Source organism: Cyclopterus lumpus, chromosome 11 (assembly GCF_009769545.1).
Source record: "Cyclopterus lumpus isolate fCycLum1 chromosome 11, fCycLum1.pri, whole genome shotgun sequence".
NCBI lineage: Eukaryota > Metazoa > Chordata > Actinopteri > Perciformes > Cyclopteridae > Cyclopterus > Cyclopterus lumpus.
Window position 1 is genome coordinate 22,531,090 of NC_046976.1, and position 23,000 is coordinate 22,554,089.

The following is a 23,000-nucleotide window of genomic DNA, read 5'->3' on the forward strand; positions in this document are numbered from 1 at the left end:
AGCCCACAGCCTAAAGCCTACAGCCTAAAGCCTAAAGCCCACAGCCTAAAGCCCACAGCCTAAAGCCTAAAGCCCACAGCCTAAAGCCCACAGCCTAAAGCCCACAGCCTAAAGCCTAAAGCCCACAGCCTAAAGCCCACAGCCTAAAGCCTAAAGCCTAAAGCCCACAGCCTAAAGCCCAAAGCCTAAAGCCCAAAGCCCACAGCCTAAAACCCAAAGCCCACAGCCCAAAGCCCACAGCCTAAAGCCCACAGCCTAAAGCCTAAAGCCTAAAGCCCACAGCCTAAAGCTCACAGCCCAAAGCCCACAGCCTAAAGCCTAAAGCCCACAGCCTAAAGCTCACAGCCTAAAGCTCACAGCCTAAAGCCCACAGCCTAAAGCTCACAGCCTAAAGCCCACAGCCTAAAGCCCACAGCCTAAAGCCCAAAGCCCACAGCCTAAAGCCCACAGCCTAAAGCCCACAGCCTAAAGCTCACAGCCTAAAGCCCACAGCCTAAAGCCCAAAGCCTAAAGCCCAAAGCCTAAAGCCCACAGCCTAAAGCCCACAGCCTAAAGCCCACAGCCTAAAGCCCACAGCCTAAAGCTCACAGCCCAAAGCCCAAAGCCCAAAGCCTAAAGCCCACAGCCTAAAGCCCAAAGCCTAAAGCTCACAGCCTAAAGCCCACAGCCTAAAGCCCAAAGCCTAAAGCCCAAAGCCTAAAGCCCACAGCCCAAAGCCCACAGCCCACAGCCTAAAGCCCAAAGCCTAAAGCTCACAGCCCAAAGCCCACAGCCCACAGCCTAAAGCCCAAAGCCTAAAGCCCAAAGCCTAAAGCTCACAGCCCAAAGCCCACAGCCTAAAGCTCACAGCCTAAAGCCCACAGCCTAAAGCCCACAGCCCAAAGCCCACAGCCTAAAGCTCACAGCCCAAAGCCCACAGCCTAAAGCTCACAGCCTAAAGCCCACAGCCTAAAGCCCACAGCCCAAAGCCCACAGCCTAAAGCCTAAAGCCCACAGCCCACAGCCTAAAGCCCACAGCCTAAAGCTCACAGCCTAAAGCCCACAGCCTAAAGCCCACAGCCTAAAGCCCAAAGCCCACAGCCTAAAGCCCACAGCCTAAAGCCCACAGCCTAAAGCCCAAAGCCCACAGCCTAAAGCCCACAGCCTAAAGCCCACAGCCTAAAGCCCAAAGCCCACAGCCTAAAGCCCACAGCCTAAAGCTCACAGCCTAAAGCCCACAGCCTAAAGCCCAAAGCCTAAAGCTCACAGCCTAAAGCCCACAGCCTAAAGCCCAAAGCCTAAAGCTCACAGCCTAAAGCCCAAAACCCAAAGCCCACAGCCCAAAGCCCAAAGCCTAAAGCCCAAAACCCAAAGCCCAAAGCCTAAAGCCCAAAGCCCACAGCCCAAAGCCCAAAGCCCAAAGCCTAAAGCCCAAAGCCCAAAGCCCAAAGCCCAAAGCCCACAGCCCACGGGTTGAATAAGTGGTAGTAGACGGGTTGGTTGACGGGTAGGTGTTAGGTGTGTTATACCTGCAGGCTGCCTCTGGGACAATACTCTGTGATGATGCACATGTTTGGTGGATCAATGCAGGCTCCAATGAAGCGTGTCAGGTGCTCATTCTGAACATCTCGCATCTGTAGGAGTCCACAGGGAGCAGGTTCACATCCTATCAGAGTCTACAAATCCTATACATGCAAGGGGCTGAAGCCCAAAATTAACTGCCTAGGTATCCTCGTAGGCTGGTCAGCCTTTTGTCAGTTAGTAGTTCAGTTGATGGGTTAGTAGCTAAGTGGGTCAGTTGGTAGGTTACTAGCTCAGTCAGTTGGTGGGTCAGTTGGTAGGTTACTAGTTCAGTCAGTTGGTGGGTCAGTTTGTAGGTCAGTTGATGGGTTAGTAGCTAAGTGGGTCAGTTGGTAGGTTACTAGCTCAGTCAGTTGGTGGGTCAGTTGGTAGGTTACTAGTTCAGTCAGTTGGTGGGTCAGTTAGTAGTTCAGTTGATGGGTTAGTAGCTAAGTGGGTCAGTTGGTAGGTTACTAGCTCAGTCAGTTGGTGGGTCAGTTGGTAGGTTACTAGTTCAGTCAGTTGGTGGGTCAGTTTGTAGGTCAGTTGATAGGTTAGTAGCTAAGTCAGTTGGAAGGTCAGTTGATGGTAAGTTGGTGGGTCAGTTGGTAGGTCAGTTGGTAGGTTACTAGCTCAGTCAGTTGGTGCGTGTATACATTGAGTTCTTACATGTTTGAGTTCAAACAGGACCTTCCTGGTCAGTTCGATACGTTTCTTGTTGATATACTTGATAGCTGCCAGGTTTCCCTGCAGGAGACATCACCAATGTGCTCATGAGCGTTGACACCATCATGTTGTTTCCATGACAGGACGTGGCTGTGAGAAAATAGTGTCTGGGGTGTACAGTGTTATTAGACCTTGTAATATCCAGTTTTGGTGTAGATCAGGAAGTTCCCCTCCATGGTAATCAGAGAGCCGCAGTTGGATCCTTTCTGAGAATGAAGATTAACTATTAAAAATATTTATATTCAGTAACCTGGTCTAGAGGAGCCCCATCAGGGGGAGAAATGCTAGGGGTAATTAAGGGTGCACGTCCCTTCTTACCAAACCACATTACTTTGGTCTTAGAGACATTTAATCATAGATCAGACTAGAGAAAGCCTGTTGGATTTTATTAAAACTGTGCTGAAGCTTTTGAGGGACTACGTCTGAAGAGGGCCCAATAGAGTAGAGGATTGTGTCATCTGCGTACAGATGGATGGATGAATCCACTACAGAACTTGCTATATTATTGATATAGATGGAGAAAAGAATAGGGCCAAGAATTGATCCCTGAGGGACACCTTTGGTGACCGGGAGAGGCTGCGAGAGAAGTTGCTCTGCTCTCACACATTGCACTCTGTCTGTAAGGTAGTTAGAGAACCAAGACAAGGAGGTCCCCGTGACTCCAGTATGACTGAGCCTGTCAATGAGAACAGAGTGATGTACTGAGTCAAAGGCTTTGGCTACATCTATAAAAATTGCAGCACAAAACATCTTTGAGTCCAAGGCAGAAATGATTTCATTAAGGACCTTGAGGGTTGCTGTTATACAGCCATAGCCAGTTCTGAAGCCCGATTGAGCACTAGACAGAATATTGTAGGCTTCCAGGTAGTCGGTTAACTGACTACCCACAAGCCTTTCCAACACCTTAGACAGACATGGCAGAATAGAAATGGGCCTATAGTAATTTGGATCAGCCTGATCTCCCCCTTAAAAAGAGGACGCACTACAGCTGATTTCCAGGCAACAGGTATTTCAGCCGTGTTTAAGGACAGGTTGAAAATAGCTGTGATTGGAGCCGCAATGATGGGGGCTGCAGTTTTTAAAAGGAAGGGGTCCAGCTCATCGGACCCTGCTGGTTTTTTACGGTTCAAGCTAAGCAGCTCATCCAAGACCTCACGTTCCGAGACCGCCCGCGAAATGAAACTATGAGCGGGGGTGATTTAGAAAACACCACAGAGACAGCACTGGTGAAGATTACTAATGACCTCCTAATTGCATCTGATAAAGGACTCATCTCCGTACTTGTCTTGTTAGACCTTAGTGCTGATAAAAGACTCATCTCTGCACTAAGTTGGTTTAAATCCTATTTATCAGATCGATCTCAGTTTGTATTTGTAAACGATGAAGCCTCAATAACCACCAACATTAATCACGGAGTTCCACAAGGTTCTGTGCTTGGACCAATTTTATTTACCTTATATATGCTTCCTTTGGGCAATATTATCAGGAAACACTGCATTAACTTTCATTGCTATGCAGATGATACTCAATTATATCTATGGATCAAACCAGAGGAGACCAACCAGCTTGCTAAAATTCGAGAATGTCTTAAAGACATAAAAACATGGATGACCTGCAACTTCCTGATGTTAAACTCAGACAAAACTGACGTTATTTTACTGGCCCTGAACACCTCAGAGATCAATTATCTGGTGATGTGGTTTCTGTAGATGGCATTGCCCTGGCATCCAACACCATGTAAAGAATCTCTAGTTATCTTTGACCCAGACTTGTCCTTTAACTCCCACGTTAAGCAAATCTCAAGGATTGCATTTTTTCATCTACGTAACATTTCAAAAATCAGGCACATCTGGTTCACGCGTTTGTTACTTCCAGACTAGATTACTGCAACTCCTTATTATCAGGCTGCTCTAATAAGTCTCTTAAGTCCCTCCAGTTGATCCAGAATGCTGCAGCTCGTGTACTCACAAAAACTAAGAAAAGAGATCACATGACTCCTGTATTAGCTGCTCTGCACTGGCTCCCTGTAAAATCAAGAATCACATTTAAAATTCTTCTCCTCACCTACAAAGCCTTGATTGGTGATGCACCATCATATCTTAAGGAGCTTGTAGTACCACATTGCCCCACTAGAGAGCTGCGCTCACTAAATGCGGGGCTCTGATCCTCCACTGTGAGAGAAGGCCGAGCAGTAGCCTGGGAGTTTCACTCATTGCATTGCACCAGTTTGATCCCTTTTCTGTAGAGTCATCTCCGGAGTCTAGGTTTGACGCTCGGCTAAAGGTGCGCTTATCTCGTCTTCCGTTGGAGAAGGAAGAGCGGGAGCAGGAGTTTCAGCTTCGGAGGGAGATAGAGTTGGCGGAGATCGCGTATAAGATGCGCGAATTGGAGCTGCATGCGTGTTCTGTTCGCACCTCTGCAAGTACACCAGTAACATCGGGTGATACTGCTGCATTTGATGTTAGCAAGCATATTTCGTTGGTCTCTGTGTTTCGTGAGTCTGAGGTGGAATCTTATTTTGGTGCTTTTGAGCGCATCGCTGCTGCTTTGCGTTGGCCAGAAAATGTGTGGGCTATCCTTCTTCTATCTAAGTTGGTAGGTAAAGCTCAGGAAGCTTGCTCTTCACTTTCTGTGGAAGACAGCCTTGAGGACGAGAAGGTTAAAGATGCCGTTCTGCGAGTGTACGAGTTGGTGCCAGAGGCTTACAGACAGCATTTCCGAAGTCATAGGAAGTCATACGACCAGACTTACGTTGACTTTGCAAGAGAGAAGAAGACACGGGAGGGTGGTGTCGCAGGTGAGGAAGGTCTCCTCGGGGTGCAGGTCTCTCCTGCTGAGACACGTTGTGTCTCACAGGAGGCAGCTCCTCATGGTCCTGGACAACAGGAGTAAGGAGCTCGACCTTGTGTTCAAGACCAGGACTTTGAGTACGTGTTGTACGTGACCTCTGGAAACGGGAAATGTTTCAGGTGTAGACGAGAGGGGCATCAGGTCAGGGACTGCCCAAGCAAGAGGTCAGCTGAGTGGGATGCTTCTAGTGAAGCGGCTGCTGAGGGACAGAACCAGAAGGGTCCTGAGGAGGTCGCAGGGGACCGTCAGGAGGGGCAGGGAGGACAGGGGGAGACGGGTAGAGCACAGCAGGGTGAAGAGGGGGTTCAGGAGGGGCTGGGTGGGGCCCAGCAGGGTGAAGAGGGGGTTCTGGAGGGGCTGGGTGGGGCCCAGCAGGGTGAAGAAGGGTTTCAGGAGGGGCTGGGTGGGGCCCAGCAGGGTGAAGAAGGGTTTCAGGAGGGGCTGGGTGGGGCCCAGCAGAGTGAAGAGGGGGTTCAGGAGGGGCTGGGTGGGGCCCAGCAGAGTGAAGAAGGGTTTCAGTAGGGGCTGGGTGGGGCCCAGCAGAGTGAAGAGGGGGTTCAGGAGGGGCTGGGTGGGGCCCAGCAGAGTGAAGAGGGGGTTCAGGAGGGGCTGGGTGGGGCCCAGCAGGGTGAATAAGGGGTTCAGGAGGGGCTGGGTGGGGCCCAGCAGGGTGAAGAGGAGGTTCAGGAGGGGCTGGGTGGGGCCCAGCAGGGTGAAGAGGGGGTTCAGGAGGGGCTGGGTGGGGCCCAGCAGGGTGAATAAGGGGTTCAGGAGGGGCTGGGTGGGGCCCAGCAGGGTGAAGAGGGGGTTCAGGAGGGGCTGGGTGGGGCCCAGCAGGGTGAAGAGGGGGTTCAGGAGGGGCTGGGTGGGGCCCAGCAGGGTGAATAAGGGGTTCAGGAGGGGCTGGGTGGGGCCCAGCAGAGTGAAGAGGGGGTTCAGGAGGGGCTGGGTGGGGCCCAGCAGGGTGAAGAGGAGGTTCAGTAGGGGCTGGGTGGGGCCCAGCAGGGTGAAGAGGGGGTTCAGGAGGGGCTGGGTGGGGCCCAGCAGAGTGAAGAAGGGTTTCAGGAGGGGCTGGGTGGGGCCCAGCAGAGTGAAGAGGGGGTTCAGGAGGGGCTGGGTGGGGCCCAGCAGGGTGAAGAGGGGGTTCAGGAGGGGCTGGGTGGGGCCCAGCAGGGTGAAGAAGGGTTTCAGGAGGGGCTGGGTGGGGCCCAGCAGAGTGAAGAGGGGGTTCAGGAGGGGCTGGGTGGGGCCCAGCAGAGTGAAGAGGGGGTTCAGGAGGGGCTGGGTGGGGCCCAGCAGGGTGAAGAGGGGGTTCAGGAGGGGCTGGGTGGGGCCCAGCAGAGTGAAGAGGGGTTTCAGGAGGGGCTGGGTGGGGCCCAGCAGAGTGAAGAGGGGGTTCAGGAGGGGCTGGGTGGGGCCCAGCAGAGTGAAGAGGGGGTTCAGGAGGGGCTGGGTGGGGCCCAGCAGGGTGAAGAGGGGGTTCAGGAGGGGCTGGGTGGGGCCCAGCAGAGTGAAGAGGGGTTTCAGGAGGGGCTGGGTGGGGCCCAGCAGAGTGAAGAGGGGGTTCAGGAGGGGCTGGGTGGGGCCCAGCAGGGTGAAGAGGAGGTTCAGTAGGGGCTGGGTGGGGCCCAGCAGGGTGAAGAGGGGGTTCAGGAGGGGCTGGGTGGGGCCCAGCAGGGTGAATAAGGGGTTCAGGAGGGGCTGGGTGGGGCCCAGCAGGGTGAAGAGGAGGTTCAGGAGGGGCTGGGTGGGGCCCAGCAGGGTGAAGAGGGGGTTCAGGAGGGGCTGGGTGGGGCCCAGCAGAGTGAATAAGGGGTTCAGGAGGGGCTGGGTGGGGCCCAGCAGGGTGAAGAGGAGGTTCAGTAGGGGCTGGGTGGGGCCCAGCAGGGTGAAGAGGGGGTTCAGGAGGGGCTGGGAGGACAGGGGGAGACGGGTAGAGCACAGCAGGGTGAAGAGGGGGTTCAGGAGGGGCTGGGTGGGGCCCAGCAGGGTGAAGAGGGGGTTCTGGAGGGGCTGGGTGGGGCCCAGCAGGGTGAAGAAGGGTTTCAGGAGGGGCTGGGTGAGGCCCAGCAGGGTGAATAAGGGGTTCAGGAGGGGCTGGGTGGGGCCCAGCAGGGTGAAGAGGGGGTTCAGGAGGGGCTGGGTGGGGCCCAGCAGGGTGAAGAGGGGGTTCAGGAGGGGCTGGGTGGGGCCCAGCAGGGTGAATAAGGGGTTCAGGAGGGGCTGGGTGGGGCCCAGCAGAGTGAAGAGGGGTTTCAGGAGGGGCTGGGTGGGGCCCAGCAGGGTGAAGAGGGGGTTCAGGAGGGGCTGGGTGGGGCCCAGCAGGGTGAAGAGGGGGTTCAGGAGGGCCTGGGTGGGGCCCAGCAAAGTGAAGAGGGGGTTCAGGAGGGGCAGGGAGGTCAGGGAGAGGTGGGTGGGGCTCAGCAGGTCGGTCTGGTGGGTGCTGGAGGGAGAGAAAGTTGTGGGCAGGAAGCAAGTGTCGTGTTGACGGACAGGGAGGTTGGCATGGAGGAGGGTGAGGAGAAGCTTCAGGTTCACCGTCTGAAGAGGAAGAGCAGGGAGGACGAGGAAAGCTCACAGGCAAAGAAAGGAGCTTCGGGCAAAGGGGACGAGGAGTCTGAGTCCAGTTTGGAGGAGTACACTGATTCTGAATATGGATCCTCTGAGGAAAGTGATTCTACAGTCTGGGCAGAATAAAATGGTTTCTCCATGATAAGAGGACCCGGAAGGGAGTGACGAAAGAGGAACACTTTTCTGATATAGCTCTATAGCTCTATTCAGCGCCACATGGCTGCTGAAGGCGGGGAAGGCTTTACACCTCAGGAACACCTCAGACTGAAAAAGGTAGTGCAGGAAATTGATGAAGAACTAGAGGAGGGTGGTGTAGGTGAAGCACACGGGGCCGGAGATCCAGAGGAGCGACCCTGAGGAGAGTGATGGAGGTAGTTGGTGGCTTCCCTGCTCCAGGAAGCGAGGACGAGATGGAGATGCTGCAGGAGATTGAAGGAAGAGCAAGCTCCTGACTCCGCAGGGACTTAAAACTGAATGGGGTCTCAGGACCACCACTCAGGACCACCACTCAGAAACGCCAGCAAGCAAAAACTTTTAAAGCTAAAGCCTTCAGTTGTTGTTTTTGGTTGTATTTGTTGTTTTATTTAGTTAATGTGAATATAATGTGTCTGTTTGTTCGTATTGTTTTATGTAAAATAAAGGTTTTGTAAAAATCTCCCTCTCCCTCTCTCTGGCTACACCAGAGGATCCATACAGGTGACGCCCATTCCCTGCAGATGAGGGTTGTCCAAGATATGGCTGTGGAGTTCCTGGTACCACGCACCAATGTTTCCCTCCGCTCGGCCTCTCCGGGCTTTTGGGGAACCGGGCTCTTGGGGAACCGGTTTCACGCACCGTGGACTCAAAAGTGTCAGAAGACCGTCCCTTCTCTCTCAATAGAAACTCATCCACTCTTTTCAGACAGAACTGTACGTCCAGTTTCTGGTTCTGTAGAGTTGTAATGTTTTTTATATTTACCTGCACATGTAAATAAGAAAGTCTATGTTTTAAATGAATACATAAGAAAGATATGATAATTAATAAGGGATATTATGAAGACGTGTGTGTGTGTGTGTGTGTTACCAGGGACATGGAGACTCTCCTCATCTTATCCAGGTTGCTCAACTCAACGTCGTCCCATGAAACTCTCCACAGTTGAGCCGCCAACTCGCTCTCCAGCGTCAACTTCCTGTTCAACAGACAGGATACTGTGTGTGTGTGTGAGTGTGTGTGTGTGTGTGTGTGTGTGTGTGTGTGTGTGTGTGTTCTATGGCATCATGGACAGATCCAGTGGAAACCATAAGGACATGAAGCTTCATGAAACCAGATCCCAACAGACCCAGCAAACCTTCTTGGTGGAGCACTGGAACCAGAAGCCCTGGGTCGGGTTCCCTTTGTAAGATTGGACCCACAGCCTGGATGTAACCCTCCCCGATCACAACACCATACACTTAACTCCCACTTTTAAGACCGTGCTTGAAGGCAGCACCACACGTTACCGCATGTGCACAAAAGAGGAAGCAGATTGTTTCTAATGACGTCCACTCGAACTAGAAGGTGGAGAGCAAGAAGGTGGACAACTAGAAGGTGGAGAGGTAGAAGGTGGAGAGCTAGAAGGTGGAGAGGTAGAAGGTGGAGAGGTAGAAGGTGGAGAGCTAGAAGGCGGAGAGCTAGAAGGTGGAGAGGTAGAAGGTGGAGAGCTAGAAGGTGGAGAGCTAGAAGGTGGAGAGGTAGAAGGTGGAGAGCTAGAAGGCGGAGAGCTAGAAGGTGGAGAGCTAGAAGGTGGAGAGCTAGAAGGTGGAGAGGAAGAAGGTGGAGAGGTAGAAGGTGGAGAGGTAGAAGGTGGACAACTAGAAGGTGGAGAGGTAGAAGGTGGAGAGCTAGAAGGTGGAGAGGTAGAAGGTGGAGAGGTAGAAGGTGGAGAGCTAGAAGGCGGAGAGCTAGAAGGTGGAGAGCTAGAAGGTGGAGAGGTAGAAGGTGGAGAGCTAGAAGGCGGAGAGCTAGAAGGTGGAGAGATAGAAGGTGGAGAGCTAGAAGGTGGAGAGCTAGAAGGTGGAGAGGAAGAAGGTGGAGAGGTAGAAGGTGGAGAGGTAGAAGGTGGACAACTAGAAGGTGGAGAGGTAGAAGGTGGAGAGCTAGAAGGCGGAGAGCTAGAAGGTGGAGAGGTAGAAGGTGGAGAGCTAGAAGGTGGAGAGGTAGAAGGTGGAGAGGTAGAAGGTGGAGAGGAAGAAGGTTAAGAGTCAGAAGATGGAGAGGTAGAAGGTGGAGAACTAGAAGGTGGAGAGCTAGAAGGTGGAGAGTCAGAAGGTGGAGAGGTAGAAGGGTGGAAAACTAGAAGGTGAAGAGGTAGAAGGTGAAGAGTCATAAGGTGGAGAGGTAGAAGGTGGAAAACTAGAACGTGGAAAACTAGAAGGTAGAGAGGTAGAAGGTGGAGAACTAGAAGGTAGAGAGGTAGAAGGTGGAGAGGTAGAAGGTGGAGAACTAGAAGGTAGAGAGGTAGAAGGTGGAGAGGTAGAAGGTGGAGAACTAGAAGGTAGAGAGGTAGAAGGTGGAGAGGAAGAAGGTGGAGAGGTAGAAGGTGGAAAACTAGAACGTGGAAAACTAGAAGGTAGAGAGGTAGAAGGTGGAGAACTAGAAGGTGGAGAGGTAGAAGGTGGAGAGGAAGAAGGGTGGAAAACTAGAAGGTAGAGAGGTAGAAGGTGGAGAACTAGAAGGTGGAGAGGTAGAAGGTGGAGAGGAAGAAGGTGGAGAGGAAGAAGGTGGAAAACTGGAAGGTGGAAAACTGGAAGGTGGACAGGGACATTCTGGTAAAGTGGTGAGGACGTTCTAGTGAAGTGAGGACGTTCTAGTGAAGTGAGGACGTTCTAGTGAAGTGAGGACGTTCTAGTGAAGTGAGGACGTTCTAGTGAAACGGGGAGGACAGATTAAGCCAGTGTCTCACCTGTAGATGAAGAACATCACGATAACGACGATGACAAAGATGAAGCAGATCACTATGGCAACCATCTGATGCATCGTGACCGTCCCTGGAGGACAGAAAGAGTTCATGAGGGTCATTTATTTAGTGTGACCCCTGAAAACAATGCAGTAATAAACAAATCCCAAATACTTTTGTGTTAAGTAATATTTCCACAATGCACCTGTCCAGGTCTCCTGATATTAAACAATTAAACAGCTATATCTTGTAAAACAACTAAATGGACAATATGTTTTTAATCTGATTGTTTAATGGACTCCATTAACAGACAAAGGCCTGTCATCGTCCACTAACGTCTCCTCGCCGGGCCAGGAGCCAGAGCTTTCATCTCTGGTCTTTTTTTGCCAGGATGCTATTTGTTGTTTTCAGCTCTGCTTTCAACACACTAGTCCCCATAAACTGGTTAAATAACCCCATAAACTGGTTAAATAACTCCATAAACTGGTTAAATAACCCCATAAACTGGTTAAATAACTCCATAAACTGGTTAAATAACCCCATAAACTGGTTAAATAACTCCATAAACTGGTTAAATAACTCCATAAACTGGTTAAATAACTCCATAAACTGGTTAAATAACTCCATAAACTGGTTAAATAACTCCATAAACTGGTTAAATAACCCCATAAACTGGTTAAATAACTCCATAAACTGGTTAAATAACTCCATAAACTGGTTAAATAACCCCATAAACTGGTTAAATAACTCCATAAACTGGTTAAATAACCCCATAAACTGGTTAAATAACTTCATAAACTGGTTAAATAACCCCATAAACTGGTTAAATAACTCCATAAACTGGTTAAATAACTCCATAAACTGGTTAAATAACTCCATAAACTGGTTAAATAACTTGATAAACTGGTTAAATAACTCCATAAACTGGTTAAATAACTCCATAAACTGGTTAAATAACTCGATAAACTGGTTAAATAACTCCATAAACTGGTTAAATAACTCCATAAACTGGTAAAATAACTCCATAAACTGGTTAAATAACTCCATAAACTGGTTAAATAACTCCATAAACTGGTTAAATAACTTGATAAACTGGTTAAATACCTTGATAAACTGGTTAAATAACTCCATAAACTGGTTAAATAACTTCATAAACTGGTTAAATAACTCCATAAACTGGTTAAATAACTCCATAAACTGGTTAAATAACTCCATAAACCGGTTAAATAACTCCATAAACTGGTTAAATAACTCCATAAACTGGTTAAAAAACTCCATAAACTGGTTAAATAACTCCATAAACTGGTTAAATAACCCCATAAACTGGTTAAATAACTCCATAAACTGGTTAAATAACTCCATAAACTGGTTAAATAACTCCATAAACTGGTTAAATAACTTGATAAACTGGTTAAATACCTTGATAAACTGGTTAAATAACTCCATAAACTGGTTAAATAACTTCATAAACTGGTTAAATAACTCCATAAACTGGTTAAATAACTCCATAAACTGGTTAAATAACTTGATAAACTGGTTAAATAACTCCATAAACTGGTTAAATAACTTGATAAACTGGTTAAATAACTTGATAAACTGGTTAAATAACTCCATAAACTGGTTAAATAACTTGATAAACTGGTTAAATAACTCCATAAACTGGTTAAATAACTCCATAAACTGGTTAAATAACCCCATAAACTGGTTAAATAACTCCATAAACTGGTTAAATAACCCCATAAACTGGTTAAATAACTCCATAAACTGGTTAAATAACTTGATAAACTGGTTAAATAACTCCATAAACTGGTTAAATAACCCCATAAACTGGTTAAATAACCCCATAAACTGGTTAAATAACTCCATAAACTGGTTAAATAACTCCATAAACTGGTTAAATAACTCCATAAACTGGTTAAATAACTCCATAAACTGGTTAAATAACTCCATAAACTGGTTAAATAACCCCATAAACTGGTTAAATAACCCCATAAACTGGTTAAATAACTCCATAAACTGGTTAAATAACTCCATAAACTGGTTAAATAACTCCATAAACTGGTTAAATAACCCCATAAACTGGTTAAATAACTCCATAAACTGGTTAAATAACTCCATAAACTGGTTAAATAACTCCATAAACTGGTTAAATAACTTCATAAACTGGTTAAATAACTCCATAAACTGGTTAAATAACTCCATAAACTGGTTAAATAACTCCATAAACCGGTTAAATAACTCCATAAACTGGTTAAATAACTCCATAAACTGGTTAAAAAACTCCATAAACTGGTTAAATAACTCCATAAACTGGTTAAATAACCCCATAAACTGGTTAAATAACTCCATAAACTGGTTAAATAACTCCATAAACTGGTTAAATAACTCCATAAACTGGTTAAATAACTTGATAAACTGGTTAAATAACTCCATAAACTGGTTAAATAACTCCATAAACTGGTTAAATAACTCCATAAACTGGTTAAATAACCCCATAAACTGGTTAAATAACTCCATAAACTGGTTAAATAACCCCATAAACTGGTTAAATAACTCCATAAACTGGTTAAATAACTTGATAAACTGGTTAAATAACTCCATAAACTGGTTAAATAACCCCATAAACTGGTTAAATAACCCCATAAACTGGTTAAATAACTCCATAAACTGGTTAAATAACTCCATAAACTGGTTAAATAACTCCATAAACTGGTTAAATAACTCCATAAACTGGTTAAATAACTCCATAAACTGGTTAAATAACCCCATAAACTGGTTAAATAACCCCATAAACTGGTTAAATAACTCCATAAACTGGTTAAATAACTCCATAAACTGGTTAAATAACTCCATAAACTGGTTAAATAACTCCATAAACTGGTTAAATAACCCCATAAACTGGTTAAATAACTCCATAAACTGGTTAAATAACTCCATAAACTGGGATTATCCACCACACTCTGCTCATGGATTATGGACCTCCTTACAAACAGACCTCCACCCTGAACACAGGCGCACCCATCCACTCCTCCACCCACGCCTACACACCCATCCACTCCTCCACCCACGCCTACACACCCATCCACTCCTCCACCCACGCCTACACACCCATCCACTCCTCCACCCACGCCTACACACCCATCCACTCCTCCACCCACGCCTACACACCCATCCACTCCTCCACCCACGCCTACACACCCATCCACTCCTCCACCCACGCCTACACACCCATCCACTCCTCCACCCACGACTACACACCCATCCACTCCTCCACCCACGCCTACACACCCATCCACTCCTCCACCCACGACTACACACCCATCCACTCCTCCACCCACGACTACACACCCATCCACTCCTCCACCCACGCCTACACACCCATCCACTCCTCCACCCACGCCTACACACCCATCCACTCCTCCATCCACGCCTACACACCCATCCAATCTTTCACCCACGCCTACACACCCATCCACTCCTCCATCCACGCCTACACACCCATCCACTCCTCCATCCACGCCTACACACCCATCCACTCCTCCATCCACGCCTACACACCCATCCACTCCTCCACCCACGACTACACACCCATCCACTCCTCCACCCACGACTACACACCCATCCACTCCTCCATCCACGCCTACACACCCATCCAATCTTTCACCCACGCCTACACACCCATCCACTCCTCCATCCACGCCTACACACCCATCCACTCCTCCATCCACGCCTACACACCCATCCAATCTTTCACCCACGCCTACACACCCATCCACTCCTCCACCCACGCCTACACACCCATCCACTCCTCCATCCACGCCTACACACCCATCCAATCTTTCATCCACGCCTACACACCCATCCACTCCTCCATCCACGACTACACACCCATCCACTCCTCCACCCACGACTACACACCCATCCACTCCTCCAACACCACATAGTGGGTCTGATATCACTGACAATAACCGGGTCCTCAACACTACAAAAACCAAAGAGATCATGGTGGATTTCAGGAGAACCAGGAAGACCACACTTCCCCCTCTCCACATAAACAGTGAGGAGGTAGAGAGTGTAATAAAGTGAAATCAAGGATCTCAAATGGGCCATGAACACCTCCACCTGGTGAAGAAACCACAACAGAGGCTCTTCTTCTTGAGGAACCTCAAGAAAGCCAAAGTCACCTCTCTGCTCCTGGTCAACTTCTACAGGAGCTCCGTAGAGACAATCCACCGCGTGGGACACCAGCGAGAGACCTGGCCCGGGTAGTCAAGACGGCACAGAGGATCATAGCGTTCGAACTCCCAACCCTGGACACGGTCTACAAGAAGCCTAGCAACATCAGCGAGGACCCGACCCCCCAGGTCAGGCTCCGACCCCCAGGTCACAGTCTGTTGGTCCCCTTGCCATCGTGGAGATGGCAGGTGGACCAACAGACTGAGGAACAGCTTCTTCCCCAGAGCTGTAGCCTCCATCACCCCCCCCCCCCCCCACACACACACACAGACTGAGGAACAGCTTCTTCCCCAGAGCTGTAGCCTCCATCACCCCCCCCCCCCCACACACACACACAGACTGAGGAACAGCTTCTTCCCCAGAGCTGTAGCCTCCATCACCCCCCCCCCCACACACACACACAGACTGAGGAACAGCTTCTTCCCCAGAGCTGTAGCCTCCATCACCCCCCCCCCCCACACACACACACAGACTGAGGAACAGCTTCTTCCCCAGAGCTGTAGCCTCCATCACCCCCCCCCAACACACACACAGACTGAGGAACAGCTTCTTCCCCAGAGCTGTAGCCTCCATCACCCCCCCCCCACACACACACACAGACTGAGGAACAGCTTCTTCCCCAGAGCTGTAGCCTCCATCACCCCCCCCCCCACACACACACACAGACTGAGGAACAGCTTCTTCCCCAGAGCTGTAGCCTCCATCACCCCCCCCCCACACACACACACACACAGACTGAGGAACAGCTTCTTCCCCAGAGCTGTAGCCTCCATCACCCCCCCCCCCACACACACACACACAGACTGAGGAACAGCTTCTTCCCCAGAGCTGTAGCCTCCATCACCCCCCCCCACACACACACACACAGACTGAGGAACAGCTTCTTCCCCAGAGCTGTAGCCTCCATCACCCCCCCCCCCCCCCACACACACACAGACTGAGGAACAGCTTCTTCCCCAGAGCTGTAGCCTCCATCACCCCCCCCCCCCCACACACACACACAGACTGAGGAACAGCTTCTTCCCCAGAGCTGTAGCCTCCATCACCCCCCCCCCCCCACACACACACAGACTGAGGAACAGCTTCTTCCCCAGAGCTGTAGCCTCCATCACCCCCCCCCACACACACACACACACAGACTGAGGAACAGCTTCTTCCCCAGAGCTGTAGCCTCCATCACCCCCCCCCCCACACACACACACAGACTGAGGAACAGCTTCTTCCCCAGAGCTTGTGTATTGTATTTTGATCTTGTACATTGTTTACCCTTGTGTATTTTGATCTTGTACATTGTTTACCCTTGTGTATTTTGATCTTGTACATTGTTTACCCTTGTGTATTTTGATCTTGTACATTGTTTACCCTTGTGTATTTTGATCTTGTACATTGTTTACCCTTGTGTATTTTGATCTTGTACATTGTTTACCCTTGTGTATTTTGATCTTGTACATTGTGTTGTTGTTGTTTAGTTAATTGTGTGGTTTTACACATTAATATAAAGGATTGGACCACATGGTGTAAAATATCACTCTTTATATGTTTATATGTATATATAGTTATACTTATTGTGTGTGTATATATATGTTCATATGTGTGTGTGTGTGTATATATAGTATGTTTATGTGTGTGTGTGTGTGTAAATATGTTTATATATTTGTGTGTGTATATATGTTTATATATGTGTGTGTGTGTGTGTGTATATATACTGTATGTTTATATGTGTGTGTGTATATATGTTTATATGTGTGTGTGTGTGTGTGTGTGTGTGCGTACGTGCGAGGCAGGCTGGTTTGTCGTTCTTGAAGCCGCACTCTGGAACATCTGGAGGTGGAGAGCCACCTGGCCACTGGAAGCTCCGCCCACCCTGCATGATCAGCTGTTTCATGCTGCTGTTGTACACACACACGACCTGCGCGCATGGACAAGAACACGCACACACACACGCACACACACACACACACACACACACACACACACAGTAACAAGTCACGATGGCACACGAGCCTCTCAGGTGTGTGGTCCTGGGTCAGTTCTTACCTGGAACTCTCCGGACTCGATGTCGACTGTGTCCCACACTGCAAAGGACACCTGCCTGTCCCCGAATTCATCCATCTCCACCGGACCCATCACTCCTACAGAGACAGGTTATTATGGGATGTTCATCACTCCTACAGAGACAGGTTATTATGGGATGTTCATCACTCCTACAGAGACAGGTTATTATGGGATGTTATGTGTTCATGTGTTCATCACTCCTACAGAGACAGGTTATTATGGGATGTTATTGTTCATCACTCACATTATGAATATACTTGTACATGCATGTCTGTATGTCTTTGTTCGTGTGCGTGCAAGGGAACATGAAGACCTGATGTCTGGGATTCAAACCACCAACCAGTCCACTACTGTAACAGGTTTGAGTCTCGGGCAGGCACCAAAGAGGGCAACACACACAATTGTGAGGGCAGTAACAGTTTTTATTTATTTGTCACGCTTCTGGTAGCGACCGATCCGGGCCTCCGCTACCCGCTCTCCCCCCTCTCCAGCTACTCCTGTTCTTATATGGAACACAGAACACAATTGATCCCAGCTGAGGCTCATTTACACATCATGACACTGTTCCCTGAACCACACCCCCGCTCCACCCACTCTGCAGCTGAGCCTAACCACACCCCGCTGCCACAACTACAGTCCCCCACAGTCCACTACAGCCCCCACAATCTACTACAGCACAGTCCACTACAGCCCCCCACAGTCCACTACAGTCCCCACAATCTACTACAGCACAGTCCACTACAGCCCTCCACAGTCATCTACAGCCCACTACAGGACTACTTCCTGCTTTCTTACAGCCTATGTTTGCATTTATTCTGCTAATACCTGCTGATTTTCTTATTTTCTTCTGTGAGCTTCTGGACACTTGAACATCACTGGGACTCTATTTCTTTGTAGATTTAACAGGCTATTGCCATATTTCTGCTGGTTTAAAGATACTTTGCTAAAAGGGCTTTTAGCAGCTATGCTAAAGCTAAGTAGCAGCACGATGCCACCCCTCTCCACGGACGACTACCACAAACTCCTGCAGAAGATGCAGTCTTGGAAACAGAAATCCACAACTAGAAGTGAACGTTGAGGTGAATGGACTGTGTGAGAACAATACCACTTTACCATGGACTCAAAATCTTGGACAAGCGCAAACTAAGACACGGCTAACTAGCACAACCAGGCTAACTAGCACCACCAGGCCTACCAAGAAACAGGAGGGCTGTGAAGCTGTTAATGAATCCTTGAATGGTAGTCCTCCCTGGAACTCTCTGACGACTAACAGGCAGAGCCCAGCACCCTGAGATGTGTGATGCGGCTCGCTGGCCTGCACTACTGGGAAAAGTAGAACCAGCAAAACACCTCCACGACAACCAAGCCTACAACTTGAAAGCAGATTGACTCCATTGTCGACGCTAAATCTGATGACCTGGATAAGCAGCTATCTTCTCAAAGCAGGGTAAGAAATGAGAGGAAAAGCTACCGACTGGGCCTGATGCTGCATTCACACCAAAAGCGTTACGAATATTCTCAACGCTTTACTCGCGTGAGTTTACCGGCCCGACTATTTGTGGTTAATTCGCGTCATTTGCTCCTTGGGGGGGGGTGTGGCTTATCTCCGTGGCTTTACTCCGTGGAAACAGTTATCATTTCCATTGTGTTTCCGTTGAGTCTCCTGCACACAAAGGTCCAAATCGAGGTTGTGACAACGCGTTACATCACTGGAAACACCAGTGAACTATTTATTCAGAGGTTCTCCTCCACACCAGCCCTCACTTGAATCTCAGTTCTTCAGTTCTAAAGTAAAACTGGTATTGGTGCCTTTGCACTCACTAAAGTGAAGGTGGTCTCGGGTAAGAAAAGATCCCCTTAGAGGAATAGAGAAAAGAGAAAGTCAGAAAATAGACCTCCAGGTTCACTGTGGTATCTATAAAGAGATAGTTCCAATTATGATGTGGAACTTAGAAATGCAAGGCAGTCCTTCTTCTCTGACATCAGTCCAGTTCTGAGGTCTTTGCACTGGCTTCCTGTCCAACAAAGAACTGGTTTATAAAGCACTGAATGGTTTAGGGCCTAAATACATGTCTGATCTGCTGCTACCTTATGAACCATCCCGACCCCTCAGGTGGTCTGGGACTGGTCTACATCCTGGTCCAAGAGTCAGAACTAAACATGGAGAAGCAGTGTTCAGGTCTTCTCAAGGTCCCTGAAACCCTCAGCTCCTTTAAATCCAGATTGAAGACTTCTCTGTTTGCTGTTGCCTTTAATTGAACAGAGTCAAGGATATTAATCAATGTCTGTATCTCATTGCTGCATTTTATTTCTCTAACTGTAACTTCTTTTTCTTGCTTTTTTACTGTTTTTAATGTTTTCATGAATGTTCTTAATTGTGTTTGAATCTTGTTTTCTTTTGCATTATGTAATGATGCTTTTATGGTTTTATGTGAAGCACTTTGAATTGCCTTGTTGTTGAAATGTGCGTTACAAATAAACTTGGCTTGCCTTACAGACCCCCAGAGTCCACTACAGACCCCCCCCATATATATATATATATATATATATATATATATATATATATATATATCAGGAACATCAGGAAATATATATTTCAGGCTCCTGAGAAAAGAGAAGGACCAGGAAACATCTGTCCTCACCTGAGAAGGTTCTGTTCCACATCCTCCTGGTCACCAAGTCTCCTTTGGGCCTCCGGACCTCTCCTGGACCTAGTCCTGGTCCTGGTCTCTGCTCACTCAGTGTCTCGTTCAGAGCCTGAGAGTACATCATGACTCCATCATGGAAACCTGCAGCGATTAGGTTATACTGACAGAGAGAGATATCAGGTTGTGTACACATTATATACATATACACACACACACATATACATACATATATATATACTGTATACATACATATACATATATATATATATATATTACACACAGTGGCGGCTGGCCAATAGAGGGCCACCCACCTTGAGCCAAAAAAATTATAATATTAATAATATTTATAAATTATACAAATTGTCAATATTTGTGTTTTGGAGATATGGAATATACTCAGTAATATCTCAGGAAAATATATGCTTTTCCTGCACATCCTCTCCACCTGTCTGCATGTCTCAGCTGTGCTTCGGCCGAATCGATTTGGCCCTGAAGAGGCGGGTCTAAGAAACAGTTTAGCCAATTACTGATTAAAGATATAAATGAGTGACATACAATTGAGCCAATCAGCGTCCTAAAATAGATTCAGCTTTTGGGACAAACTTCCAAGACCCGACCCGCTAAAATCTCTCCTCCAAGACCCGTTGAGAGAAGAACTTTGGGGGAGAAACAGCTGGACCCAGATCCACCTCACAAGAAGACAACAGACTGTCTGGAAGGGAACCAGGAAGCTTCTGTAGAGACCGGTACCCCAGGAAGGTTTGGAAGCTTCTGGAGAGACCGGTACACCAGGAAGGTTTGGAAGCTTCTGGAGAGACCGGTACACCAGGAAGGTTTGGAAGCTTCTGTAGAGACCGGTACACCAGGAAGGTTTAGAAGCTTCTGGAAAGACCGGTACACCAGGAAGGTTTGGAAGCTTCTGGAGAGACCGGTACACCAGGAAGGTTTGGAAGCTAGAGACCGGTACACCAGGAAGGTTTAGAAGCTTCTGTAGAGACCGGTACACCAGGAAGGTTTAGAAGCTAGAGACCGGTACACCAGGAAGGTTTAGAAGCTTCTGTAGAGACTGGTACACCAGGAAGGTTTAGAAGCTTCTGTAGAGACCGGTACACCAGGAAGGTTTGGAAGCTTCTGGAGAGACCGGTACACCAGGAAGGTTTAGAAGCTAGAGACCGGTACACCAGGAAGGTTTTGAACCTTCTGTAGAGACCGGTACACCAGGAAGGTTTAGAAGCTTCTGTAGAGACCGGTACACCAGGAAGGTTTGGAAGCTTCTGTAGAGACTGGTACACCAGGAAGGTTTAGAAGCTTCTGTAGAGACCAGTACACCAGGAAGGTTTAGAAGCTTCTGTAGAGACCGGTACACCAGGAAGGTTTGGAACCTTCTGTAGAGACCGGTACACCAGGAAGGTTTAGAAGCTTCTGTAGAGACCGGTACACCAGGAAGGTTTGGAAGCTTCTGTAGAGACCGGTACACCAGGAAGGTTTAGAAGCTAGAGACCGGTACACCAGGAAGGTTTAGAAGCTTCTGTAGAGACCGGTACACCAGGAAGGTTTTGAACCTTCTGTAGAGACCGGTACACCAGGAAGGTCTGGAAGCTTCTGTAGAGACCGGTACACCAGGAAGGTTTGGAACCTTCTGTAGAGACCGGTACACCAGGAAGGTCTGGAAGCTTCTGTAGAGACCGGTACACCAGGAAGGTTTGGAACCTTCTGTAGAGACCGGTACACCAGGAAGGTTTGGAAGCCGTATTTAGCTTTATAAATCAACGGGGACAGATCCAGCATGGACAGATACGGGAGTAGACATGGAGCTCACAGAAAACATGAGAACACCAGGACACACATGAGAACATGAGAACACCAGGACACACATGAGAACATCAGGACACATGAGAACATGAGAACATCAGGACACACGTGATAACATGAGGACACCAGGACACACATGAGAACATGAGAACACACATGATAACATGAGGCCACCAGGACACACATGAGAACATCAGGACACACATGAGAACATCAGGACACACATGAGAACACACATGATAACATGAGGCCACCAGGACACGCATGAGAACATGAGAACATAAGGACACACATGAGAACATGAGAACACACATGATAACATGAGGACACCAGGACACACATGAGAACATGAGAACACACATGATAACATGAGGACACCAGGACACACATGAGAACATGAGAACATCAGGACACACATGATAACATGAGGACACCAGGACACACATGAGAACATGAGAACATCAGGACACACATGAGAACATTAGGACACACGTGATAACATGAAAACACCAGGATACACATGAGAACATGAGAACATCAGGACACAAATGAGAACATGAGAACATTAGGACACACGTGAGAACATGAGAACATCAGGACACACATGAGAACATGAGAACATCAGGACACACGTGATAACATGAGGACACACATGAGAACATGAGAACATCAGGACACACATGAGAACATGAGAACATTAGGACACACGTGATAACATGAGAACATTAGGACACACGTGATAACATGAGAACATTAGGACACACGTGATAACATGAGAACATTAGGACACACATGATAACATGAGAACATCAGGACACACATGATAACATGAGAACATCAGGACACACATAAGAACATCAGGACACACATGAGAACATGAGAACATCAGGACACACGTGATAACATGAGGACACCAGGACACACATGAGAACATGAGAACACACATGATAACATGAGGACACCAGGACACACATGAGAACATGAGAACATCAGGACACACATGAGAACATGAGAACATCAGGACACACGTGATAACATGAGAACATTAGGACACACGTGATAACATGAAAACACCAGGATACACATGATAACATGAGAACATCAGGACACACGTGATAACATGAGGACACACATGAGAACATGAGAACATCAGGACACACATGAGAACATGAGGCCACCAGGACACACATGAGAACATCAGGACACACATGAGAACACCAGGACACACATGAGAACATGATAACATCAGGACACACATGAGAACATGAGAACATCAGGACACACGTGATAACATGAGAACACACATGATAACATGAGGACATCAGGACACACATGAGAACATGAGAACATCAGGACACACATGAGAACATGAGAACATCAGGACACACATGAGAACATGAGAACATTAGGACACACGTGATAACATGAGAACATTAGGACACACGTGATAACATGAGAACACCAGGACACACATGATAACATGAGAACATCAGGACACACATGATAACATGAGAACATCAGGACACACATGAGAACATGAGAACATCAGGACACACATGAGAACACCAGGACACACATGAGAACATCAGGACACACGTGATAACATGAGGACACCAGGACACACATGAGAACACCAGGACACACATGAG

The 23,000-nt window shown here is 48.1% G+C and overlaps 1 protein-coding gene across 1 annotated transcript in view; it reads right to left on the reverse strand.

Annotated features, from left to right (window-relative positions):
- The window catches only part of npr1a (natriuretic peptide receptor 1a), a 52,285-nt gene that overhangs the window by 16,924 nt on the left and 12,361 nt on the right, over positions 1-23,000 (reverse strand). The window contains exons 5-12 of the mRNA XM_034545631.1: positions 19,534-19,699; positions 16,874-16,968; positions 16,610-16,745; positions 10,607-10,691; positions 8,749-8,854; positions 2,397-2,471; positions 2,209-2,286; positions 1,509-1,613 (exon numbers count right to left, since the gene is read on the reverse strand). Of these exons, the coding sequence (XP_034401522.1) occupies positions 1,509-1,613; positions 2,209-2,286; positions 2,397-2,471; positions 8,749-8,854; positions 10,607-10,691; positions 16,610-16,745; positions 16,874-16,968; positions 19,534-19,699 (846 nt within the window). The remainder of the gene's footprint in view (positions 1-1,508; positions 1,614-2,208; positions 2,287-2,396; positions 2,472-8,748; positions 8,855-10,606; positions 10,692-16,609; positions 16,746-16,873; positions 16,969-19,533; positions 19,700-23,000) is intronic.